Source organism: Hippocampus comes, unplaced genomic scaffold, assembly GCF_001891065.2.
Source record: "Hippocampus comes isolate QL1 unplaced genomic scaffold, H_comes_QL1_v1.1 scaffold57, whole genome shotgun sequence".
Classification (NCBI taxonomy): Eukaryota; Metazoa; Chordata; class Actinopteri; order Syngnathiformes; family Syngnathidae; genus Hippocampus; species Hippocampus comes.
Genome location: NW_017805039.1, coordinates 293,880 through 316,862, shown reverse-complemented (window position 1 = coordinate 316,862; position 22,983 = coordinate 293,880). Strand labels below are relative to the sequence as shown.

Below are 22,983 nucleotides of genomic sequence, written 5' to 3'. Positions count from 1 at the left end.
TCCTAAATTGCAAGTAAACCTTAATTCAGAGGTCTCAGCTAGACGGCAACGAAAACAACAGAGGAACAAGCAGGGACAAATCTTAGGAGGAATGAGGGACGGAATGTTATGTAATATTTCAAGTGGAAATAAACTCAAACATGAGCAACACTTTGAGTTCACAACTGTCACATAAAGTGAATAATATTAGTATTGAAATTATACATACATACATTCATACGTGCACGTGTGAGACACCCACAATTTCATCATATAATATAGAAATATAGCTTAATAGAATGAGATAAATTCAACGGAGAAAAGAGAAAAAAGCCTGGTTTCCCAAATAAAGTAATTGACTATAGGCTGGAAACATTTCCTCTTGTTTTCATAGTTAAATAAAACAGTTTTCATAGTTAAAACATATTTCAAGATGAAACAATTTGAAATTTTAACAGGGGTGAAAAGATAAGAAACCCAAGGTTTTATTCTCTTGTCAAAATCATGTGGCTTTGAACATTTATTCAATAACCTTGATGTCCATTTTAAAGTCCATGATAGTAGTGTGTGCTTTGTCCTCGCTAGCAATTCAATGCATTTGTGCGATATTGACTAAATGTACTTTCACCAAAGTATCGCTTGGCTAGTACAAGACTGGTGGCGTTTTCGGGCATATGTGTGGCTATACAGACTTGCATGGCTGGGGTGTTGACAACCTGCCTCAAAGAGAAACAATTTGCTGTTTCCTATTATGGAATTATTGCCATTTGTACAGGGAACTCTCTTGTGGAGTTGCCCTCTGGAAAGATTTATAGTCTTTGAAAGTCAATGACAAAATGTCACAAAATGTATGAATAATGAAATAATGATGAGCTTGTGTCTTTATTTACAAAATGACTTCATGTTTGTTATACCTTCTGCTATCTTATGAAAGAGCATTTAATTGCTCTGTCATTCTACATCGATGGCCAAGTTAGATGTAGTTATTAAATACAATTTGGACAAAACTGGATTCTTTTCCCATGGCATCTGTGATAATCTCATTTGACCGTAGTGTGCCATGGCACGCAGGTTGGGAAGCACTGCTTGTTGAAATGATGCAGGGTGATGATCAGAAATAGATGAATGCAACAGTGGGTACAGATAAAATAAAAGGTCTTCAGAGACAATTTTTGCACAAAGGAAACTCAGGAGACAACACTTGAAAGATTTACCAATCTAATCCTTACGTAAACGCCATAGATGAGGGTTGGGACGTAGATCGACCGGTACCAATCTAATCCTTACGTAAAATAAAGCACACGGGGAAACAAAGTGAAAATATTGCAATTGGGTAAGTTTTCTTTTCATTTGTGCCACGCAAGATTCATGTTTTTTTTTAATAGTTCCCTTCATTTTATGGTGTTGCTTTAATATAATCATTCAATATGTTTTATGATTTTTTTTTAAATGTAACAATCTGTCACTTTTTACAGTTACTGCGATGCACTTTTAAAGTTACATAAACAACACGCAAGACACAAAAACAAGCAAATCAATAAATAACCAAGAGCAAAACAAGAAACATGGGACACTGAAAAAAAAAAGACAATTAAAAAATATCAAAGACATTGAGACGGAAGCATAGTTTCAATGTTTTGAGAGAGTTCTGGTTTAAACAATGAAGTCCACTTCAGTGTGTGTGTGGGGGGGGGGTGACGCCACGAACATGAAAGGACGTATACTGCGTTGTGACGTCATAGACTTTAAAGAGGTCAATATAAAGACATTTTACGTAGACAAAAGCTACAAAGTACCCATCAAAGACATATTTTGGGATAAGGCTACGTTGGGGTTTTCAGAATAACACTTCACTTCCCTACGCGACAAAGGTAAGGTAAGGTTTGATACGGATCGGTTAGCCTAGTTAATTTAGCACGAACCGCTGATCAAAAGCACGTCCACTGCGTTCTATTATAGAGAGCCTGCTGAGGGTTACGAGTATGTCGGCCTTTCCTGCAGCGAAAAAGAGCGAGTTGGTAAAAAGCCTCTCGCCGCCACAGCATCCTCCATTCACCAGCAGTCCGGCGGGCGGTGACGCCACTGCAGGGCGGGACAAGAATTCCAACTCCGGACTACTTCGCACTCGACGTGGAGAAGACCGCACTGCGAGCTGGACGCCGTCTGGAATTTCAGGCGAACCGAGAGTGAGTACCGATTTCCTGTCTTCTTGACTAGCCCGAGGTGCATTCGACTGAATGTACAATACGCCTTTCATGTGTTCATCTTCGTAGTCGCGTCCCGCCGAGGATCGCTGGATTAGTGTGAGTCAACAAGGATAGTTAGCCGTCTGTTAACGTGAATCTTGTCTGCTGGCAGTCGAGCATTTGCTGCTTTTTTTTTGTGTGTTTTTCTACTCCACTCTATTCATCCCACGTCTACAATTTACTCCCTACTCATCTATGCGCAAATGTTAGCCTTAAAGTTGTAATAAAAGTTTTACAAGATCGCATTTCGGAGACTTGGTAAATGTGGTTTTAGAATGACAGTTGTTCGTCAGTAGTCACTTAGGGAATACACCGGAATGGACGCCAGTTAAAAAAAAATATGCCCATCCACACTAGTTGCGCCCCATTTAAATCATTAAACACACGTTCGCGTGCGGACGCGTGTGTTACCTGACTGTTGCGCCTCTGATGACAGACCTACCTGCCTTGTTATGTATTTTATTGCGGGGGGCGCAAATGTTTAATGCTGGCGCTATACCAGTAAATGATTCACTGGTTATGTGCCGCTCCCTCATGTACACATTTCTGTTCTATCAGATACCCCAATGTACACGCAGTTGTTTGTAGATGTCAGTGAATTTACCATACAGAAACTGAAACTGAGCTTGTAAACCAGCGGCCACATGGCATATAAAGTTGTGTTAAGTGTTTTACCAGGTGTAACCATCATCTGGTGAGGCGGCTTGCTCGCAGTCTAGTGTTGGAAGACAGCCGCAGTTTGCCTTCACATTATACTGGCGTGAGGACTCTAAAGGATTAGTCAGAGTGCTGGAAGTGGAAAAAGTGTTGCTTGCACTTCTATTTGGGGGGGAAATGGCTGGTTTGCCTTGATTGGTATTTGCCATTGAATGTGTGGCATGACTACAGAAAAAAAAAAAGTTTCCCCTGCACAAAACCTCGTGGGCACCTGTGTGCTTTAAATGCAGATGGGATGTTGTCTTTGTAAAGACAAACCAGACAGTCAAGCAGCAGCAAGAGGGTGTGACGTGTGTGGGCCGCCCCTCGCACACTAGTAGCTGTGTGTTCGTGAAACAGGTTTGCCCACTTTTTGTGCCATCAGCACTAAAACGGGTGCCTTCACTCTTGGCTTGCTGCTCGTTTTCACTTTTCTGTACTTAGCGCACATTTTCTGGTAAGTCTTTTACCCGCATTGTGCGAGGGGACCTTGTTTAAAGTGAATATTTCAATTACATGTTATCGGATTATGTGGGACAGGAGAAGTGAACTATAAAACACTTTTCGTCAATGGACGCTACAGCTTCGTGTTTGCTTTCAAAACTTAGCTTGTAGCAGACGTGTGCACATTTTCAGCATGACGTCTCTGATCCACCGGTGAAAGGACACTTTGATCCTCTCCTCTTTCATCTATAACTGCTTCAGACAACAAAGTGTATGCAGAAAAGTGGTGAAGATTGCACGACTGTCTTGTGTCCTATGTGTTGTGTTGTTTTTATTTTGACTTCAAAATGGCGCCGCGAGAGTGGCTGGCTTTCCAGCAGCTCCTATATTTTGCTGTTCTACTTCTTCCTTTCATAACTTTGCTGCTGTGAATTGGGAATTTCTCCATTGCGAGACTAATAAAGGTTTTCTTATCTTATCTTATCTTATCTGATGGGCTAGTGTGTCCCCTTTGAATGGGGGCTCTTCCCATTCATTGCCCAATTTGTTAATCGTCCTGCAATTGATCGGAGGTAATATAGGTTATACTCACTCTGCCTTTCATTTGAATTCATCTGGATAGGCTGCAGCCCCTCTCGTGGTCCTAAATGGGGTAAGCGATATAGAAAATGGACAAACAATGTTTGTTTCATCTGCCGGGAGGTGATGTATGGGCTACAGTCCAAGAACATCTCCCAAAAGGCACAGAATGAACCAATACCAAGGATTGCACTGGCGAAGAAATAGTATTTGTACAGATCATATCTAAGGTGCGTTGGTTTGTCTGTGGTTGAAAAGGCCGCCTTGATTCCAAACTTTTCCAACCCGTCCAGCAACATTCCTAAGTGACGGCTGTTGAGAAGCTGTGCTCTTTTACTTCACCACACCTACATCTTTTCATTGACTGTTAAGTAGTGACCTTCACGAAGCAAGTTGTTCCAGTCACAAAAGGTGAGCCGGTCATTTGAATATTGAGATTTGTCTTCGGCCTCTTTAATCAAGTGGCAAAACCGCGCCCTGCTTGAAGCCATCGTTGGCGCGAGTTCTGTTTTGCTTCCTCATGCAGCAGTTGTGTGACAGTGACAATTCACCTGTCAATGAATGTGGCTGGGCCTATCTTTATCCATGCCCCATGAAGAGGAAGTGGCTCTGCATATACCGCATGCTCAAAAGATCGTGAATCACATTGCCTCACGTGCACAGGCGGTTGGGCCCGACAGTTAAAATCTATTGTGCCGGGCGTGTCTGCGCACTACTCCACTTAATCAAATCATCGGGAAGCGAGTCTCCTAGATCCACCTCCAGCCGTTGTAATCACACGGCGTGGATGAATAAAAACCTGAACACCGTCATAACATTGTTTTCAGTTTTAGTGCCACATACGGCCCATTGTAGTATCATCCAGCGAGCCTTTTTGTACCTTTTGTATATGTTGTTTGCTCGTCTGTCTCAGACTTGCTTGATAACTGGTTTCCCAACTGTACCCAACTAAAGGAAAATAATGGAAGGAGGTTGTTCCTCACTATTACGTCACAGTTTTACCCATAATGGGGAGAAAGAAGGATGTCTCTGTTGATGAACAGCACTGAATAGTGCCTTGCAAAAGACAGTTCAAGAAGTCATTGTACTGTTGTATAATTTCTGTTGGTAAAGCTAAAGTACGTTCGTGAGTGATATCCAAGTAAACAAACAAAAAAAATGTATCTCCCCAACTCTGAAGAACGCAAGACGTAAATCAAAACATCATTTGAAAATCCTCCATAAAAGCCAACTGCCAATGCTCCAGCTGTCCGAAATGACAACTGCCTTTTTTTTCACTGCCTGACTCACATTTAAGGCCATGGTTTCATGCGGCGATTACAAACGCTCTTTTCTTTTCTGCCACCAGCGTCGCGTCTCACATTTGTCCGTCGCCATCTGCGGGCCCCGCTCTGTGTACTTAACCCCTCTTCTGTTTCCACTCAGCCTCTGTCGAGGGTGTGTGACAAGGGGCCGGCAAATGAGGTAATGTGTGTCGGCCCTTGTTGCGGCCGCAGACGCATTTCACATCCTTCTGGAGAGGTTAAATATAGTAGCGCGGTTATTTTCCCCTAATGGAGCTCGGTTGGTTCTTGCCCAGATATAGTAACATTTTGCAGAAGAAAAACATTCTCTTTTTTTTTTTTCAGAGTCACATTTTAAGTTTGACTGTTACAGTTGACTTTATTCTTAAATGTCAGCAGACTTATCTCGATGATTGTTGGGCTAATCTCTTGAGGCCACATGGCTGCTGTTCATCAGCTTTCATCAAGACTGTTAATGGTTTTCACTCGTGGAAGAGGGAAGTTTAGTTATTGAGTTCATTGTTTGCCAAAGAGAAACGTAAGACTCTGCAAAACCAACATTTCTGCGGTTATATCGTTGCCTGGTATTTCTGACTAAGATGTCCTGAAACTCACCAGTCTGGATTTCAAATCAGGAAACAAGAACTCCTTTTTTTTTTTCTGTCTGGAAAATCTGCCGCTTGTCGCTGCCGTTTTAGCTTCATCTTTGCTTTGTGTGAACATTTGTGTTCGCGAGGAATGCCACCACACCGGTTTGGACTTGGAGAAGCATCACGCCCTTCTCGCAGGAAAGCCCAAACTGCACAAGGCCCCCTGTGCATTCCTTGGCTTTTGCAGTCTCCAAGTAGTTTGGGAACACTGTTGGGGGAAAGCAAAATACAATGTTTCAGGGGAGTTTGGCTGACTTGCGTCATGTTACTGGATCTTTTCACACTGTTTTGTGGCCGCAGGGCTTTTGCATGCTGACTGCCCCAACAAAAGGGAGTCAAAATATTCATCATCATTTTTCAGTTTGCTTGTGTTTCTTTGCCAAACTGAAACAATTTTTTTTTAAAGCGTTTTATTGATTTTTTTTTTGATCAAAAGTTAAGGTTGGTTTGTGATCAGAGCGGCCTTTAAGTTGTAGCTGCAAACATCTACTTAGTGATGTTTTGTCTTTTTGTTTAATTTTTGTTCTCGTTGCAGGCCCACCTTTCGCTGACTGACCATCCTCAGGTCAATCACAGAAAAATGTCTGGCAAAATATCAAATGAGGAACTGGAGGACATGCAGGAGATATTTAGGAAGATTGGTGAGTAGAGAAGTGTCGCGCATGAATTATGATTGTTGTCCCTTTTTTTTTTTTTTTGTGCGCAATATTTAGTGTTAAAAATCTCTTCTGTTGCTGCAGATCTGGACCACGATGGTTTCATCAATGATTATGAACTCACCGAAGTCCTGAAAGAGACTGGCCTTCCGCAGCCAGGTTACAAGATCAGAGATATGATCAAGAAACTGGATCGCGATGACGACAGCAAGATCAGCTTCAAAGAGTTCCTTGCGGTAAGCCGAGTTATGTCTGGAGCGGCTTGTTACCCCTCAATGGAAAGACCCTCACGAGTGGCACTGTGAAAATCCTCGATAAATTTATGATTATGTCCCACTTTAGTCACAAATATCCCGCACTCCACCTCCCGAAAAAACTTACTATCCTTTATCGTGATAAGTTTGTGGGACAATTATTGTCCTATGCCTACTGGTGGTGTCCTATTATTTTTTTTCCCTTAAGTATTAAATGGCAGAACGGCAGCAGGAATCACAGCTCAAATATGACTTGCTCTATCAATGATTGATAGTTCAAAGGGGGACGTTGGTTATAAATTATTAGAACGCTGCAATTTATGGATAACACGATTCAAGGATTTTGCCAATGATTTCAAAGCAAGTATTTAATAATGAGCACTGTATTTGGGAGGGGCAGCATCCGGCCGCCTCTGAGGTCACTGCTGAACACGGCGGTGCCATTGTGTTTGAGAGGAGTGCACACCGGCAGCAGGCTCTGATAGCGACCCATTTTTGCTCTCTCAGAGTAGCGACCCATTTTGTACTCTTGCAAACTATAGAAATTCACTTCCTGAATAATAAATCTGAATTGAATGATATAAACATAATCTAATGTTGGTTTTTTGTTCAGCAGTTTTGTGTCAGCCTTGAATGCTAATTTTTATGCAAGGGAGCCATTTGCACTGGGGAAAAAAAAAATGCAGTTTATGGTTATTTTGTTGTTTGCTTCAAACGCTTTGTTGACATTTCTTTTCCGAAAATGTTCAAATATGACTTGGGCAATGATGCTATTAGGCTAACAATGTACTTTTGGTCATGCTTTTTTTTTTTTTTTTTTTTTTTGTGATGTTGTGAAATGCAAATAAACTCTAAAATAATGTGCTTTGGCGCTGAACAGAATTTTGGAAACACAAGACTATTGTGCATTGGGCTCCCAACAGCAGTCTTGTGTGCCTGGTCATCAGTGGTGTAGCCATAACTTTTGTTTAGTGTCACATGACATCCCGGAATTAGGCTACATATCTTGTCGAATCAGCCTTCTCGGATGCTGCTCACATGCGCTCTTTTTGTGATTCATATCAAATCAATCCTTACAGTCACAGAAGCGTTTTCTGTTTTTTTTTTTTTGGACTTGAGTATTTGGAAAGTTAGTCAGAGCTGGGCTTGTGTGTCTAGCGTCTGCTTCCGCTTGATGTAGCTACTAACAAAATGTTATGCTGAGTCTATTTTGAGTCACAGTTTGACAAAAAAAAAATGATCACCTTCTACCTAAAAAGACAATGCAGAAGCTGCAACATTAGGCGTCTTTGTTAGGTTAGGTTGTCCCTCCCCCAGAACAGATGTGGCGTTCAGAAACATGTAGTTAATTTGGTGCCTCACGCTGTCGTCATGGCAATGATGAGACATTCCAACTATGCTGCTGCATCGGCCGACTGACCTTGGGTAGTGCTGGCTGGCTGACAACAAAGATTACAAAAAAATAAATAAATGATATACAGTGCTGTAGTGTAATAGTTGCAACAAGTGTGGCTGGCACAAATTCCATGGAAAGTGATTCAAAAACAATTCTTGTGGTCTAGCAGCTGTTAGATTGAGTCAGTGGACCAATTTATTTCCAATAAGCTAAATAAGTTGAGTCCAAACATTTTGTTTTTCCTGTTAGACCAAACTGAAAAGCAGACTCAACAACCTGCTCTTAAGAGCAGTACGCTTGGCTGTTCGTTGTTTTTTTTTTTGTTTTTTTGTGTCCTGGCTTAAAAAAATGTACGCCTGTAAAATGAAATGTATTTCAATTTGCTGAGTACAAATTTTCCCTTTGGTCTTGAAACAGATTGTGAACGAGCTGAAGGGCAGCGAAGTAGCAAAAACTTTCCGCAAAGTCATCAACAAAAAAGATGGCATCCTCGCCATTGGAGGCATGTCGGAGCTGTCAAGTGAAGGAACACAACACTCGTACTCCGGTAAGGACATTCTTATTAGCAATAGGTTTCATCTCCTCTGTTGTTAATGCCTATATTTGCCATCACTGTCAAACCAAATTGTATAGTACACCAATACTGTCGGTTTTTGCTTTCATGTGATGCCTCTTGATTCCATCTGCAACCCGGTCAGAGGAGGAACGATTCGCTTTTGCCAAGTGGATCAACAGCGCTCTGGAAAATGACCCTGACTGTCAACATGTCCTGCCCATGGATCTCAACACAGACTCTCTGTTCACATCCGTAGCTGACGGTATCTTACTCTGGTGAGACTTCCTCCTTTTCACTGCATGGCGGCAATTAAAAGTGTGGCCACACGGTAAATGTCAAATCAGTGTTTGATTTATCATTGCCTGTAAAATCTTTTTTTGGTGGGGGCGTATGCAAGTACTGTTACATAAAGCTTGGCAGCTGCAAAATACATGACCAGAACAGCAAATAGACATTACTCAATACAAACCGCAATTCCCTTTCCTATCCATACTGGCTTGAAGTCACCTCGTCAGGGTGTCTGTGATTTAATGCTTGGAAAAAAAAAAAATTTGTTGATTTATTTATTTTTTTATGATATGCAGCAAAATGATCAACCAATCAGTGCCAGACACCATTGACGAGAGGACCATAAACAAGAAGAAGCTCACACCCTTTACAGTACAGGTCAGTTAATCCTTCTTCCCTTCTGAAGTCTCAAACTCATTATTGCCACAGGCCGGGTTGTACGGTAGTTATTGGTTCCCATCAGAGGGCCATTATGGCTGTGAAAGCACGGAAAATGTATTTTTGCCTCATTGGATTATGACACTCACACAACAAATGGATGGCTAAATCATTTTGAAATTGCCGTGTGACTGACTGGCGATCTCGAGGTGATTAATTTGATAAACTGGGTACAGATTGCAGCCATAATCGGGAATCCGAGTTTGACACCTGTTTCACTATCACTGACCTTTAACAGGAGAATCTTAACTTGGCGTTGAACTCCGCCTCGGCCATCGGCTGCCACGTTGTCAACATCGGCGCTTTAGACTTGAAGGCTGGCAAACCCCACCTCGTGTTGGGCCTGCTGTGGCAGATCATCAAGATCGGGTTGTTTGCCGACATCGAGCTCAGCAGAAATGAAGGTAAAGGATATCATCACGTACACGGCAAGGTTTTTTTTTTTTTTTCTCTCTGTTGCTTACCCTCAATCATTGTCACCCCGTATGACAGCCTTGGCAGCGCTGCTGAGGGAGGGCGAAACCCTGGAGGACTTGATGAAGTTGTCCCCTGAAGAACTCCTGCTCCGCTGGGCTAACTTCCATCTGGAGAACGCCGGCTGGCAGAAGATCAACAACTTCAGCTCTGACATCAAGGTTGGCACGAACGCAAAAGGTCACTAACACAGATGTCGGTCTTATCGGCACACTGGGCCAAAACGATGTTTGCGTACGCAGACCTGTAATATCCGCCTGCACGTCCGCTAAAATCGGATTCGATTGGTTGTGAAAACCCCTCTAGTGTTCTTTGGCTCACGGCCAAAATGAATCGGTAAGCAAACCTGTGTAAGCAAGGATGATTGACGGCTCCGGAGAAGGCATTATCAGAATTTGTGGAATAGTATGTTATTCAGTATGTGCACAATACCATTGCATTAATAATACATATATTTCTGTCCAATTAAAAGCATTTTTTTAATCTGTTTTACTATCCCATTGATGCTATTCCGTTTATGTTAAGTGATTTGTAACATTGTGTCTATTAAATGACTGGCGATCAGTCCAGGGTGTACGACAACTCTCATTGTCACCAACGTGAAATATATCTTGACATATCTGAAAACGGCCGTGTTGTTTTTATGCGATTTTCCCCCAGGACTCAAGGGCTTACTTCCACCTCCTCAACCAGATCGCTCCAAAAGGTACAGAGGAAGACAAGCCGGCCATAGACATCAACATGTCGGGCTTCAGTGTAAGTGCAGCGCCGCAAAGCGTCGGTACCTCGCATGAACGAGTCTCTGATGAAAATGCCTGTGCGCCATGCAGGAGAGAGACGACATGAAGAGGGCGGAAGCTATGCTGACGCAGGCCGACCGGCTCGGCTGTCGACAGTTCGTCACTCCGGCTGATGTAGTCAGCGGCAACCCCAAACTTAATCTGGCCTTTGTGGCCAATCTGTTCAACAAATACCCTGCTCTGACCAAACCTGAGAACCAGGACATCGACTGGAACCTTCTGGAAGGTGAGTTTGGAGGGGGACGGTCAATGGATGCTATTAGACTTAAAAACCCATGTGACGATCTGTGATTTAACTGATGCACAAATTCAGATTTCCAGAAAGCCTCATCAATGCCATGATCCTTTTTTTTTTGTTTGTTTTGCCGTCTAGGTGAGACACGAGAGGAGCGGACATTTAGAAACTGGATGAACTCCCTGGGCGTGAACCCAACCGTCAATCATCTCTATGTGTAAGTACCACAACAACATCTTTACACTCGTAATGGTAGGCCTGGAATATGTTTCTCTTGAGTAGTTTCACCGTTCAAAATGAACCTACAATGTTGTTTTACAGAGACCTGCAAGATGCCATTATCATCCTGCAGCTCTACGAGAAGATTAAAGTAGAGGTTGACTGGAACAACAAAGTCAACAGGCCTCCATACCCTAAGCTGGGAGTCAACATGAAGAAGGTCAATGTCGATTTCTTTTTTTTTTTAAAGGCGCTCATCCACGACTCATGCTCACGTGTTGGTCTTGAATGCCTTCATCCATCCAGTTGGAGAACTGCAACTACGCCGTGGAACTCGGCAAAATGTCCAAGTTCTCCCTGGTCGGCATCGGCGGGACGGACTTGAACGACGGCAATGCGACGCTCACCCTGGCGCTGGTGTGGCAGCTCATGAGAAGGTAAAAAAATGAAGAAATAAAGAAAAATCAATTGCATTATTGCTCACCAAGCACATTGACAATGTGAGCGCAAACCGGGCGCATGAGCTCACGTCACCTCGTGTGTCACAAAGACCCGACTGTTGACATTGTTATTGCTACTGTGAACTTAATAGTTTTTTTCCTTGCTGATAACATGGAAATTGTAGTATACATTGAAACCTCCGATTTGCCTGTGCATTGTAAAAACCGACAAAAAAAGAATGGCTTTAAATCTGTGATCACAGTGAAGGCTGAATTAGGAACGGCTATGTCTGTATAAAGAAGAGGTGAAATTGATTCGATGAAAATAATAAATAGGCCCAGGTAACATGCAGCCTGTGTTGTGTTGCAGGTACACTCTTAATGTACTGGCGGAACTGGGTGGTGGGGAGAAGGTCAATGATGACATCATTGTCAGATGGGTCAACAAAACATTGGCAGAAGCTGGAAAGAAGACCAAGATTTCAAGCTTTAAGGTAAACCTTTTTTCAATGTATTTTTTTTTTTTTTTTTTTGGTGACATAATAGGTTAAATCACCAAATTGTGCTTTTCTGTGTACGGTGACAAGGACAAGGAGATCAGCAACAGTCTGGCAGTACTGGAGCTGATCGACGCGATTCAGCCCGGCAGCATCAACGCTGACCTGGTGAAAACGGGACACCTATCTGAAGATGACAAGCTGGAGAATGCCAAGTATGCTTTTTTTTTTTGTTTGTTTTGTCTGTTAAATGTACCGTGGACCTGTCTCTGTTCTAAACCCACACGCAACCGGGTGAAATTTTTAACACACACACTTTCAAACCAGCAAAAGAGCAAGTCTTGCGGTCGCAAAGCAATTTTCCCAATGCTCTCTGTTTCTCCAGATATGCCATTTCCATGGCGAGAAAGATTGGAGCACGTGTCTACGCCCTCCCCGAGGACCTTGTGGAGGTCAAGCCCAAAATGGTGATGACTGTCTTTGCGTGCCTGATGGGTCGAGGGATGAAGCGAGTCTAAAGAAGACTGGCTGTGATCATTTGTGACACTTGCTGCCACCCGCACGACAGCCATCTTTTTGGAACATCCCCTTTTTCCCCAGCCCAGCCCCGCATCGCCGCCTGAAGGATTATCGTGAAGAAGATTGAAAACGCATCAAATTGCAGGTATCGCTGCCTTTTCGGAAGACTGGAGGTTTCATGAAGAACGACGTGCTCTTGTTTAAAAATGCCATACTCGCATTTTGTTGGATGTTAAGCTTGTTTGTTGTTTGTTGGATGTAAGGATGTTGTTGGATAAGCATGTTAGAATCTCGTTTTTCCTAAAGCATCTATGCATAATTCCAGCTCAAAGGTTTACGCGTTGTTTACTGCCACCGATGTCCACACGTTCCTCAGTTAGTGTTAGAAGGACGAGAGGAAGTTGGTGACGCATGCTTCAGAAAGACCCCGCAACATTCATGCATGCCTCATCCACTTCTTTACATATCAGTACACAGACGACATGCGGTCAAAACTATAGTGACGACCACTCTTGTATATGCTGTCCGTATTTTTGTACGTTGTGTATTTTTGTGGGACCATAAAGTGAGGTAATATGATAGTCAGAGAGCTGGGCTTCTGTTATGTTATTGTATTTTGTTGTGTCCAATGACAAGCAGGTGATCAGGGTTCTCCGATGTGCCGTCTTGTCTCCAAGACAAACCTTTTACTGGAAGTGTTGAGCTTTTGCCTTTTCTTGAATTCAATCGTTACCAAATGTTAAATGAAACCTCTACTCCCCACGATGGCCGAATTGTATTTGGCCGTCGGGGTCATGTCTACTCCAAAGTGCTTCTTCACTTGTAACAATAAATATGACTTTGAAAACTTGAAGGGTTGCTGTTTTTGTAAATTTTTTTTTGAAAATTAATCCAATCCCAATTGTAGATCTTGGATCAACACGGGAATGCTGTTACTTTTGTGATGCATCACCCTACCATAGAGCACTGGTGTCTAAAGTCAAGGCCCGGGGGCCAGATCTGGCCCGCCACATCATTTTATGTGGCCCGCGAAAGCAAATCATCTGTGTCAACTTCCATGATCCTTGCTGAAATATGTACCGAAATCTCAAATTGCCATACGTAATAAATAACGGCGACATTTTGCAATAATTCTGTTGCCCTGTTTACACTCACTTGAGCAATAATTGAACAAATACTTGACTGATTTCAAAACTAGTGAGCCATCATTTTTTGTATATAAGTGATGTGATGATTAAACATTTATTCGGTTTCACTGTCTTAACGGCCCTCCGAAGGAAGACGTAACTCCAAAGTGGCCCACGACAAAAATGAATTTGACACCCCTGCCATAGAGGGATAGCACATTGCTCACAAACAGTACCTGAATAAAACTGAGTGATTTAAAAAAAAAAAAAATGGGGGGGTGCACAAAATGAGTTCTCGCATTTGATTTCAGATTACTGTTCATGAGGGTTTAAAAAAAAATTTATGCACACCGGGGAAATCACTGTTTTTTTTCGATTGTTCAAACACATTGATGTTGAAGGCCCGAAATATGATGTTCCATACCGTACATTGGATCAGTGAAAAAACAAAACATGCATTTTTTTTTGGTCCATATTAGAGACATTTTGTTATATAACCGGTTAGGAAGGGCATGGGCCTATGAAGGCCCCCCAGTAGCACTGATGGGAAAAAAAATTACATTTAAGTTCCCATGCCAATTCTACAGAAACACAGAGTGTCCCCGCTGTTAGCAGAAGCAACAAGTTCCTTTTTGTTCCTGTTTATTGCACCGTTCCCCGGAGTGGCAGTGACATTTTATGATCATTGCCTCATTACAGCTTCCGTTTCTTTTTATTGCTGCCTACTTCGACGGTCCTGTTTATTGTTGTAGCCCTTTGTGGGTTGATACTGTACGTATTTTTCCGAGTTTTTTTTTAAACCACACTTTATTTCCATTGCCACAGGAGAAAATACATGATTTAAAGGTGGTTTTAGTGTATGTTTAATTGTAGGTGACACTATGCTTTATTAGTCAAAAAGTTGTTTGTTTTCAATACACAAAGGAAGAGTGGTGACAGATTGACGTGTATACAGTTCAGTGGCCTGAGTGTCAGGCAGACATGAAGTCCTTTGGGCTTTACTCCCTGCAGGCCTGTACAATTTTTTTTTCTTGTGGGGGAATCATTTAACGCATTTTGTTTCAGCTGAATGGCAAGAAAACTAGACGTCGTCTCCTGTGGTTTCCATCTTTTGTGTTTCAAGCTTCATTGAAAAGAAAAACTGCCTTCACTTTAGATGCTTTGCCTTCCATTTTTTTTAATTAGTCTCCTTTCCGATAAGTTTGTGCTTTTTTTCAGTTCACCTTGAAATGTCTGCAGGCATTTCTCACTTTCTCCAGCACATCAAGAAAGATGGTCAGACTCACTGTATTCTCCATTACGGTATATTTGTTTCTCAAAGATGTTGTCTTTGGAGTGAATCGTTGCTATTTGATCGACGTGAAACGCACGTTCCTGTCCACAAACTCGACGTTCTGTGAAACGTTCTGAGTTTCAACCTGCTCTGTCTCTCTCCACCTTGTGCAATTTTCCCCGCCCTTCATCGGCTGCCGCACCTCTTCCGCCAACCTTCCTGCCTCTGTGTCAAGTGGACGCACTCCTAAACAGGAGGAGGAGGTCAGGTTATGTTACGTGATTGCATTCATCGGATTTAATTTCGCTGCTGCATCCCTTACTACAATCAGACATGGAGTGAGTCGTGTCTTGTGTGAGGACACTGTGGGGATGTTAGTGGACTAATATAAAGTGATCAAAGGTAGGAACAACTCGGTATGATTCTCTGTATTTTCTCATTTTTCTTTGAAATTCGCATGGCTACGTTTTATAATGGTATTTTGGCATTTTATTGTGCAGATTTCGAAGGAAATATCTTTTTTGCTGTGGATCGAATAGAGATGAAATGACAGAAAAAAAATATATTTTTCTGTTGATTTGCACTGAACTGTAACTTTTGCATGTATAAAACAGACTATTTTAAGCATTTTTTAAGGGGGGATCAAATAGGGTATTGCCATCTTTATTATTATTTTGTATTCAACTATTCTTTGGCACTTAGTTTAAAAAAAAAAAACCAAAAAAAAAAAACCTGAATATGTCCATCCATCGATTCTAAACCAAAATGTAATTAATTCTGAATGAATGCACCGTTGTTGGGGAAGCTTTGATTACGCTGCATTTAATTTGTCTATTTGGGAATTTTTTGCTTGCTAGTTAATCACTTAGTCTAATTGATGAATGGAACACTTTTTTTGCCTCTTTGCTTGGAGCAAAATGTGAGTTTTCCTACATTTAGGAGGCCATGCTGTTATTTCATCTGTACAAGTCATTAAACAGAGCGGTGATGCAGCGTAGGTGACAGACACACACAGTCCGCTGGTTACCAAAGTGACACAGGCCACATGGGAGAGCAGCTGATTTGCTCTCAGAGCTTCAAGACGCCTCCGTGTGTTTTCATTAATGATCCTCCAATTAGTCACACGGTGGTAACAGTCAACTAAATACCTCTCAGAGCTTCCGAGCCTGCATAGGGCCACCGTCTTGTCCGGTCGCTCATCCTCACAAGGCTGCGAGCGGCTGCTTTCCATTTTAAGTTGGGGCCCACGGTCCCCTGACTGGAGCCTGACGTACACACCATAAACTAGCAACACGGGTCCATGCCTGTCATCACGTGAGCAGTCTTGCATTGAGTGTGTGTGTGTGTGTGTGTGGTGACATCACGAGAGGTACACAAGGGCTTACTGTCAAAGTTGCTACTTAGCTTTGAGGAAACAAAAGTTCAAGGTGGCTGTCATTTTGCTGTGTGGCATCGGCTTCTGCAAAAAATGCAACGTCCCTCTACTATAGATCTCAGTGTGATGCCAAAGTGCGTATTTGTACCTACTTCGGGCAGGGATGAAGATGACGGGCCACACGCCTGAGAGAGATCGGTCGCCCCACACCCTGTCAGTCAAGCCCAGTTTGGAGGAGGAGATTGAGAGGGCCGAGAGTATTCTAAGCAGGTGAGAAGATTTAAAAAGTGTATTAAGGTCTTATCATGAGCCACCATACAATTGAAGAAGAAATGTTTTCTTATAAATAATACTACTTATCCTCATCGGGGTCACAGGGAGTACACTCTGAACAGTGCCAATAAGTGCACGAACTTAAGGCGAACACATGATGCTGGACGTCATCAACAACAAGTAGCTCTATGTGGCAGCGTGAACACTTTAAGCAACGGACATTTGTATACAAATGTTGCAGCAACATATGTAGACAAACAGGCATATTTTCTTTATCCTCTGAAAAAAAGACTATTCGCCTACTGCAGTGTAATGAATCACTCCCAGTTGTTGTGAAACTCTTAGTGTCAAGAAACTAATCGCGGGACTGACATTTCTTCTCTTCAGCATCTTGAACTGTAGTGTGACTTTTGGCTTTACCTTGTCAAGTGTCGCCACAGGGAGAAGCGCATGATTTGTTTGGCGGAGTGTAATGTTTCGTATTGGTAAGTTTTCTGACCTACGTTCCAGGGTTCCATCCATCTGCGACGACACGTCCTCGGAGCTCCAAAGGGTCGCTGCTCTCGACCCTCACGGCGGCAACTCCAGAAACTCTTTTCAAAGGCACGGAGCAGTCTCGAGGTAAAAACACACAACAGACAACATAGGTCAGCCAAATCCGGTATTTCCGTTCTTTAAGGTGGACTAAATTGAACTCAACTCGGCACTTTGACAGCAACCGCGACTGTAACCAATATACACAAAACATGAAAGACAACAAGTAAAATAATCATAATACAATCATAAATAACGAATTCAAGTATTCATTCCTAATTAAAATGTGCAAGACCAACCTTTAGCCTGGCCTCTACCGTTCAGGAGGTGCCAAGTTTCATTCCCTCCGGTTGCGCATGTTGTGTGAAGCTGTTACTAGATGAGCAAGAGGAGCAAGGCTGAGGTTTCCAAAACTAATATGAGGGCACCGGGATCACATCACAGATGTTGATGTTAAATGTAGTTACCGCAGGCACCCCTAAAATGATACATTTTTAAATATCAATATCCAAGACCTGTTGAATAGAAAAGAACTTCACCAAAATAACTGCCTCACTTGTGTAATGCTCCGAGTCCCACGACAAATGCTACGAATGTCCACTCCTGCCGCATGTCAGACTGGTCAGCCTGGTGGTGAGACTGAGAGAATGGGCTCACAGGAGCTTGATCCAGGAGCAGGAGAGACCGGACTCCTTCCTGGAACGCTTCAGAGGGCCGGAGCTGCGAAACGCCCCCAGCCGCACAAGCAACATGCAAACGGATGCCAATGGCAATCATGCCAAAGGGGTCCTGAGGTATGTCACAAAACGTAGCAATGCACTTGGTGGGAACACCGCGGTTGCTTTTGTTTCCATGTGCCCTGTGATTTCCTGGCAAGGGTGTACCCAGCCTCTTGCGTAAGTTCGGTTGGAAGGATAGATGATAATTTGAATGTGAAACCAAGGACATGAGAAGAAGGAATTGACTTTGATTCTTTTGTCTGCGTCGCTTTCAACTGTTTCCAATAACATTGAATTTGCCTGAAGGAAAAAATGGGACGTTTTTGTGGTGTCTCCATCCGACGACGCCTACTACCGCTGGTTATTCGTCATCGCGGCAGCGGTGCTCTACAACTGGTTCCTTGTTGTGGCCAGGTAATAACAGACAAAACAGATTGAGGGATGAAAATACAGAATGGTTGTATTGCAATGATTTTTTTTTTTTTATATTTGAATCCACAGGGCATGTTTTGATAGATTGCAGGTGGCCAATTACATCTGCTGGCTGGTGCTGGACTACCTCTCCGACATGGTGTACATCATGGACACGTGTGTACGGCTTCGCACAGGTGACATGTTTTTAAATGTATAAATGAAGCTCAAGTACTGCATCAGCTCCGAATGTGAGCGCTTGTTTGTTTCTCCAAATGTGCCCGGATCCAGGTATGTCACAAAACGTAGCAATGCACTTGGTGGGAACACCGCGGTTGCTTTTGTTTCCATGTGCCCTGTGATTTCCTGGCAAGGGTGTACCCAGCCTCTTGCGTAAGTTCGGTTGGAAGGATAGATGATAATTTGAATGTGAAACCAAGGACATGAGAAGAAGGAATTGACTTTGATTCTTTTGTCTGCGTCGCTTTCAACTGTTTCCAATAACATTGAATTTGCCTGAAGGAAAAAATGGGACGTTTTTGTGGTGTCTCCATCCGACGACGCCTACTACCGCTGGTTATTCGTCATCGCGGCAGCGGTGCTCTACAACTGGTTCCTTGTTGTGGCCAGGTAATAACAGACAAAACAGATTGAGGGATGAAAATACAGAATGGTTGTATTGCAATGATTTTTTTTTTTTATATTTGAATCCACAGGGCATGTTTTGATAGATTGCAGGTGGCCAATTACATCTGCTGGCTGGTGCTGGACTACCTCTCCGACATGGTGTACATCATGGACACGTGTGTACGGCTTCGCACAGGTGACATGTTTTTAAATGTATAAATGAAGCTCAAGTACTGCATCAGCTCCGAATGTGAGCGCTTGTTTGTTTGTCCAAATGTGCCCGGATCCGAGATGTAACCCACCTCTCGCCCAAAGTCAGCCGGGACAACATTGCGCAATACATTTGTACACATTTTTGCTGTTTGCTCGGCAGGCTTCCTGGAGCAAGGCCTATTGGTGAAGGACCACGCCAAGCTCAGGGACGGCTACGTGCGCACGTTACAATTCAAGCTGGACGTGGTGTCCATCCTGCCTACCGACCTGGCCTACTTCTCCACCGGCATCCACACGCCTCAGCTCAGGTTCAACCGCCTGCTGCGCTTCCCGCGGATGTTCGAGTTCTTCGACCGCACCGAGACACGCACCGACTACCCCAACATCTTCCGCATCTGCAACTTGGTGCTCTACATTCTGGTCATCATTCACTGGAATGCCTGCATCTATTATGCCATATCCAAGTCTTTAGGGTTGGGCTCAGACACTTGGGTGTTCCCAAACATCTCCAAAACTGAGTATTCCTCTCTAACTCAGAGTTACGTATACTGTCTGTACTGGTCCACGCTCACCCTCACCACAATTGGAGAGATGCCGGCACCAGTGCGAGATGAAGAGTACCTTTTTGTGGTGTTTGATTTCCTCGTCGGAGTCCTGATCTTTGCCACGATTGTAGGAAACGTCGGTTCGATGATAGCCAACATGAACGCCACCCGTGCCGAGTTCCAGGCTCGGATTGACGCCATCAAGCATTACATGCACTTCCGCAAAGTCAGCAGGGAACTGGAGACTCGCGTCATCAAGTGGTTCGACTACCTCTGGACCAACAAGAAAGCTGTGGACGAGCAAGAGGTGCTCAAGAACCTGCCCAACAAACTGCGAGCCGAGATCGCTATCAACGTCCACCTGGAGACCTTGAAGAAGGTACGCATCTTTCAAGACTGCGAGGCGGGACTGCTGGTGGAGCTCGTGCTCAAATTACGCCCCCAGGTCTTCAGTCCGGGAGACTACATCTGCAGGAAAGGTGACATCGGGAAGGAGATGTATATCATCAAAGAGGGCAAGCTGGCTGTGGTGGGAGACGACGGGGTGACGCAATACGCTCTCCTCATTGCCGGCAGCTGCTTTGGAGAAATCAGCATTTTGAATATAAAAGGGAGCAAAATGGGCAACCGTCGAACCGCCAACATTCGCAGCCTGGGATACTCGGATCTGTTCTGCCTCTCAAAGGACGACTTGATGGAAGCCGTGACGGAGTATCCGGACGCTAGGACGGTTCTGGAGGAGAGGGGCCGCGAGATCCTGATCAAGGAGGGTATGCTGGAGCACGACGCCGAGAGCGGCGGCCTGCAGAGGGAAGACACGGAAGAGAAGGTGGAGAGGCTGGAGTCTTCCCTGGACAGCCTCCAGACTCGCTTTTCACGCCTGCTCAACGAGTACGCGCACACTCAGCAGAGGCTGAAGCAACGCATCACACTGCTGGAGCGGCGGATGAATCAGACGGACTGCGGGGCGGAGGCGAGCCATGACAGTCAGTGATGCGAAACCTCGGCCCTCCCTCCACGTAGATGACGCTTCTCTTCGGAATACGGTGGTGCCTTGACTTACAAGTGCCCTAACCAACGGGTTTTCCGAATTATGAGCCGTTGCTTGGTCAACGAGGCAATTGAGGTACAGTAATGCCCTTGCAAGTGGGCAAGGGGAGACAACGTTCGATGCACTTTTGACAATTTTTGAACATGGCAACCAAACACGCACTCGAGTGCGTTTGGGAAAACAAACCAGCATTTTTCAGTGCGCACAATTACAAATTGAGAGGACTCACAAGGAGCTGCTCTAATTGCAACTCACAAGCAGACTGACTCAATCTCCTGATGTTTGTCACTAGGCCACGCCCCTCAAGGCACATACGAATACATCACTACAATATGTACAGAAATGATACTTTATAAAGATAGCTTTTTGTTTTTAAATAAATTGACTGTTTTTATCCACCGCAGTGCTAGTCTTCTTGATTAAAAACGCAATTGTGGTGTTTTATTGAGGTTGTGTAATGGATTGTCATTCAAAACCCCAAATTAATATTATCCTTCGTCATGTGCACAACACGTGTACAATAAGTTGTCAGCATCTTCGTGTGTAAACACCTCTTGTTGTCAGCTGAGGGATTTTGATCAAGACAAGCGGTGCTCCGGCCCCGAACGTCTCACCTCTTGCCGGCCCTCCTGGGAACAAAGTCCAAGGAGAGATGCTGGAAGGCCACTTGTTGAGTTCACAAACATAATTATCTTTCCAGGTCAGACCTACAACACAAACGCCATAAAGCTCTGGCTCAATCGAGTGATCATTTTTTTCTGACATTTCTTACTCTACAACTCGTGATGATGCGAAAGGTTAATTAACCCACCTTGGCATGTTATGGGTCAAATTGATCTATTTAATAAATAACTCAAAAAGAAGCAGTGGAAGGTATGATTTGGTATAAACAGAACACTGCTCATCACTTAAACAACAGCATACAACTACCTTGATGGTGGCAGCGTCATACTATTGTTCTGGGTTTTTTTTTCAGCAGTTGTACCTGTGGAGGCAATTATGAACAGTTCAAAATACCAGTCAACGTTTGCATAAAACCTTCAGGCGTCTGATAGAAAAAGGAGGGTTAATAAAACAAAGGGCATGATGTTTGCGTTGCGCATGGCGTTTTGTTGTCGTAGTCTATTAGAATTTCCCTCGCTGAACAAAACGGCTTGGGGAATTTCCATTGGGCTCAGCCTTGGCATTCCAGGATGCCTGTCAGCCTCACAAGTGGTGGCGATAAGCACAGCTGGAACAATGCAAAAGTCGGCAGCAGCCAAGAAGTAAAAGAGTGCATGGTCGCCGCACTCTGGAGGGGTTTGGTGGGACCGAAGATAAGGTGGATACAAAACGTCTACACATCGCTGTTCAAATGCAAGGGTCTTGTGACGTACAAAGATGAGGCCAAGAGGGGAAGTAAAACCTAAACTTACTCTTGGAAGTGGGATGTAACTGTGTTCAGAATCAACCAGTCACATTCCAACTCATTTGAAATGGGAGTGAGCACACATCTGCCGTCAATTAAAGTGCTTCTAATTACATTTCAGATGTTCTAGCAGGCCTCCCCCTCCCCTTGTCAAAATGCAACTGACTACTATTTGGCAATTTGGAACTGTTCATAATTCATTATTCCGATTTCAATAGAATCGTACGGGTCAAAGGTCACATGAATAAAGTTTTGTATGATTTTTCCTGGTCTCATTTCTTTATATCCCCAAAACCTGGTTTTTGAACAGGGGTGTGTAGACTTTTCATATCTCCTGGAACTCAAGTGACCCGTCAAAGAGCATAAACACTTTGGCAATAGATGACAGGTGGAGATACCGTCAGCGACACACAATTTTTTCATTCTTGGGCCTCGGTGTTAGATACACTGCTAGTAAATGTTCGTTTGTTTTTGGGGTTTTTTTTGGTTTGTTTTTTTTTGCAAAACTAGAATAATAAATAGAAAATATAATAACTAATTGACTTGCATTGAGCTGCACAGGAAGAAGGCACTTTACAGAAATAAATCACCATTGCTCATTTTTGATTGTCATTGTTTCCTTATTGCTTGGCATAACAAGTACTCAGTGTGGTAACATCATACAGGGAGATGTTTGGAATATTTGACCCCCTTGTATTGTTAAAAAGGAGGCCAGAATTTTAGAAACACCTCCGAGTATGACTTCCTGCAGTTATACATTATTACAAACTACAACCAC

General features: G+C 43.4%; 2 protein-coding genes and 1 long non-coding RNA gene across 5 annotated transcripts; 2 read left to right on the top strand and 1 right to left on the bottom strand.

Moving 5' to 3' along the window:
• The first annotated feature begins 1,835 nt into the window (after positions 1 to 1,835).
• On the top strand, positions 1,836 to 12,867 carry pls3 (plastin 3 (T isoform)). 3 transcript variants are annotated; one of them, XM_019864342.1, is made up of 17 exons: positions 1,836 to 1,850; positions 1,939 to 2,165; positions 6,413 to 6,518; positions 6,618 to 6,769; positions 8,601 to 8,730; positions 8,882 to 9,014; positions 9,324 to 9,405; positions 9,704 to 9,869; positions 9,958 to 10,100; positions 10,600 to 10,695; positions 10,770 to 10,965; positions 11,113 to 11,191; positions 11,296 to 11,413; positions 11,500 to 11,630; positions 12,004 to 12,127; positions 12,221 to 12,345; positions 12,516 to 12,867. In XM_019864342.1, exons 2-17 carry the CDS (start codon positions 1,962 to 1,964, stop codon positions 12,646 to 12,648), a joined length of 2,118 nt encoding a protein of 705 aa, XP_019719901.1. In that variant the 5' UTR covers positions 1,836 to 1,850; positions 1,939 to 1,961; the 3' UTR covers positions 12,649 to 12,867. The 3 variants fall into 3 exon arrangements, with proteins under 3 accessions (XP_019719901.1, XP_019719902.1, XP_019719903.1); XM_019864343.1 differs by lacking the exons at positions 1,836 to 1,850; positions 1,939 to 2,165 and adding an exon at positions 3,274 to 3,378; XM_019864344.1 differs by lacking the exons at positions 1,836 to 1,850; positions 1,939 to 2,165 and adding an exon at positions 4,251 to 4,355.
• Positions 12,868 to 14,819: 1,952 nt separating this feature from the next.
• On the top strand, positions 14,820 to 21,778 carry cnga2b (cyclic nucleotide gated channel subunit alpha 2b). The gene is made up of 7 exons (XM_019864348.1): positions 14,820 to 15,451; positions 16,586 to 16,694; positions 17,208 to 17,318; positions 17,849 to 18,025; positions 18,257 to 18,364; positions 18,452 to 18,558; positions 19,362 to 21,778. The coding sequence occupies exons 2-7, from the start codon at positions 16,588 to 16,590 to the stop codon at positions 20,738 to 20,740; spliced, it is 1,989 nt and encodes a 662-aa protein (XP_019719907.1). The 5' UTR covers positions 14,820 to 15,451; positions 16,586 to 16,587; the 3' UTR covers positions 20,741 to 21,778.
• On the bottom strand, positions 16,599 to 17,873 carry LOC109512528 (uncharacterized). Its single transcript, XR_002167550.1, has 4 exons — positions 17,788 to 17,873; positions 17,531 to 17,606; positions 17,197 to 17,312; positions 16,599 to 16,686 (listed from the first exon to the last, which is right to left on the bottom strand). It is a non-coding gene; the product is annotated as an uncharacterized LOC109512528 (long non-coding RNA).
• Positions 21,779 to 22,983: the final 1,205 nt, after the last annotated feature.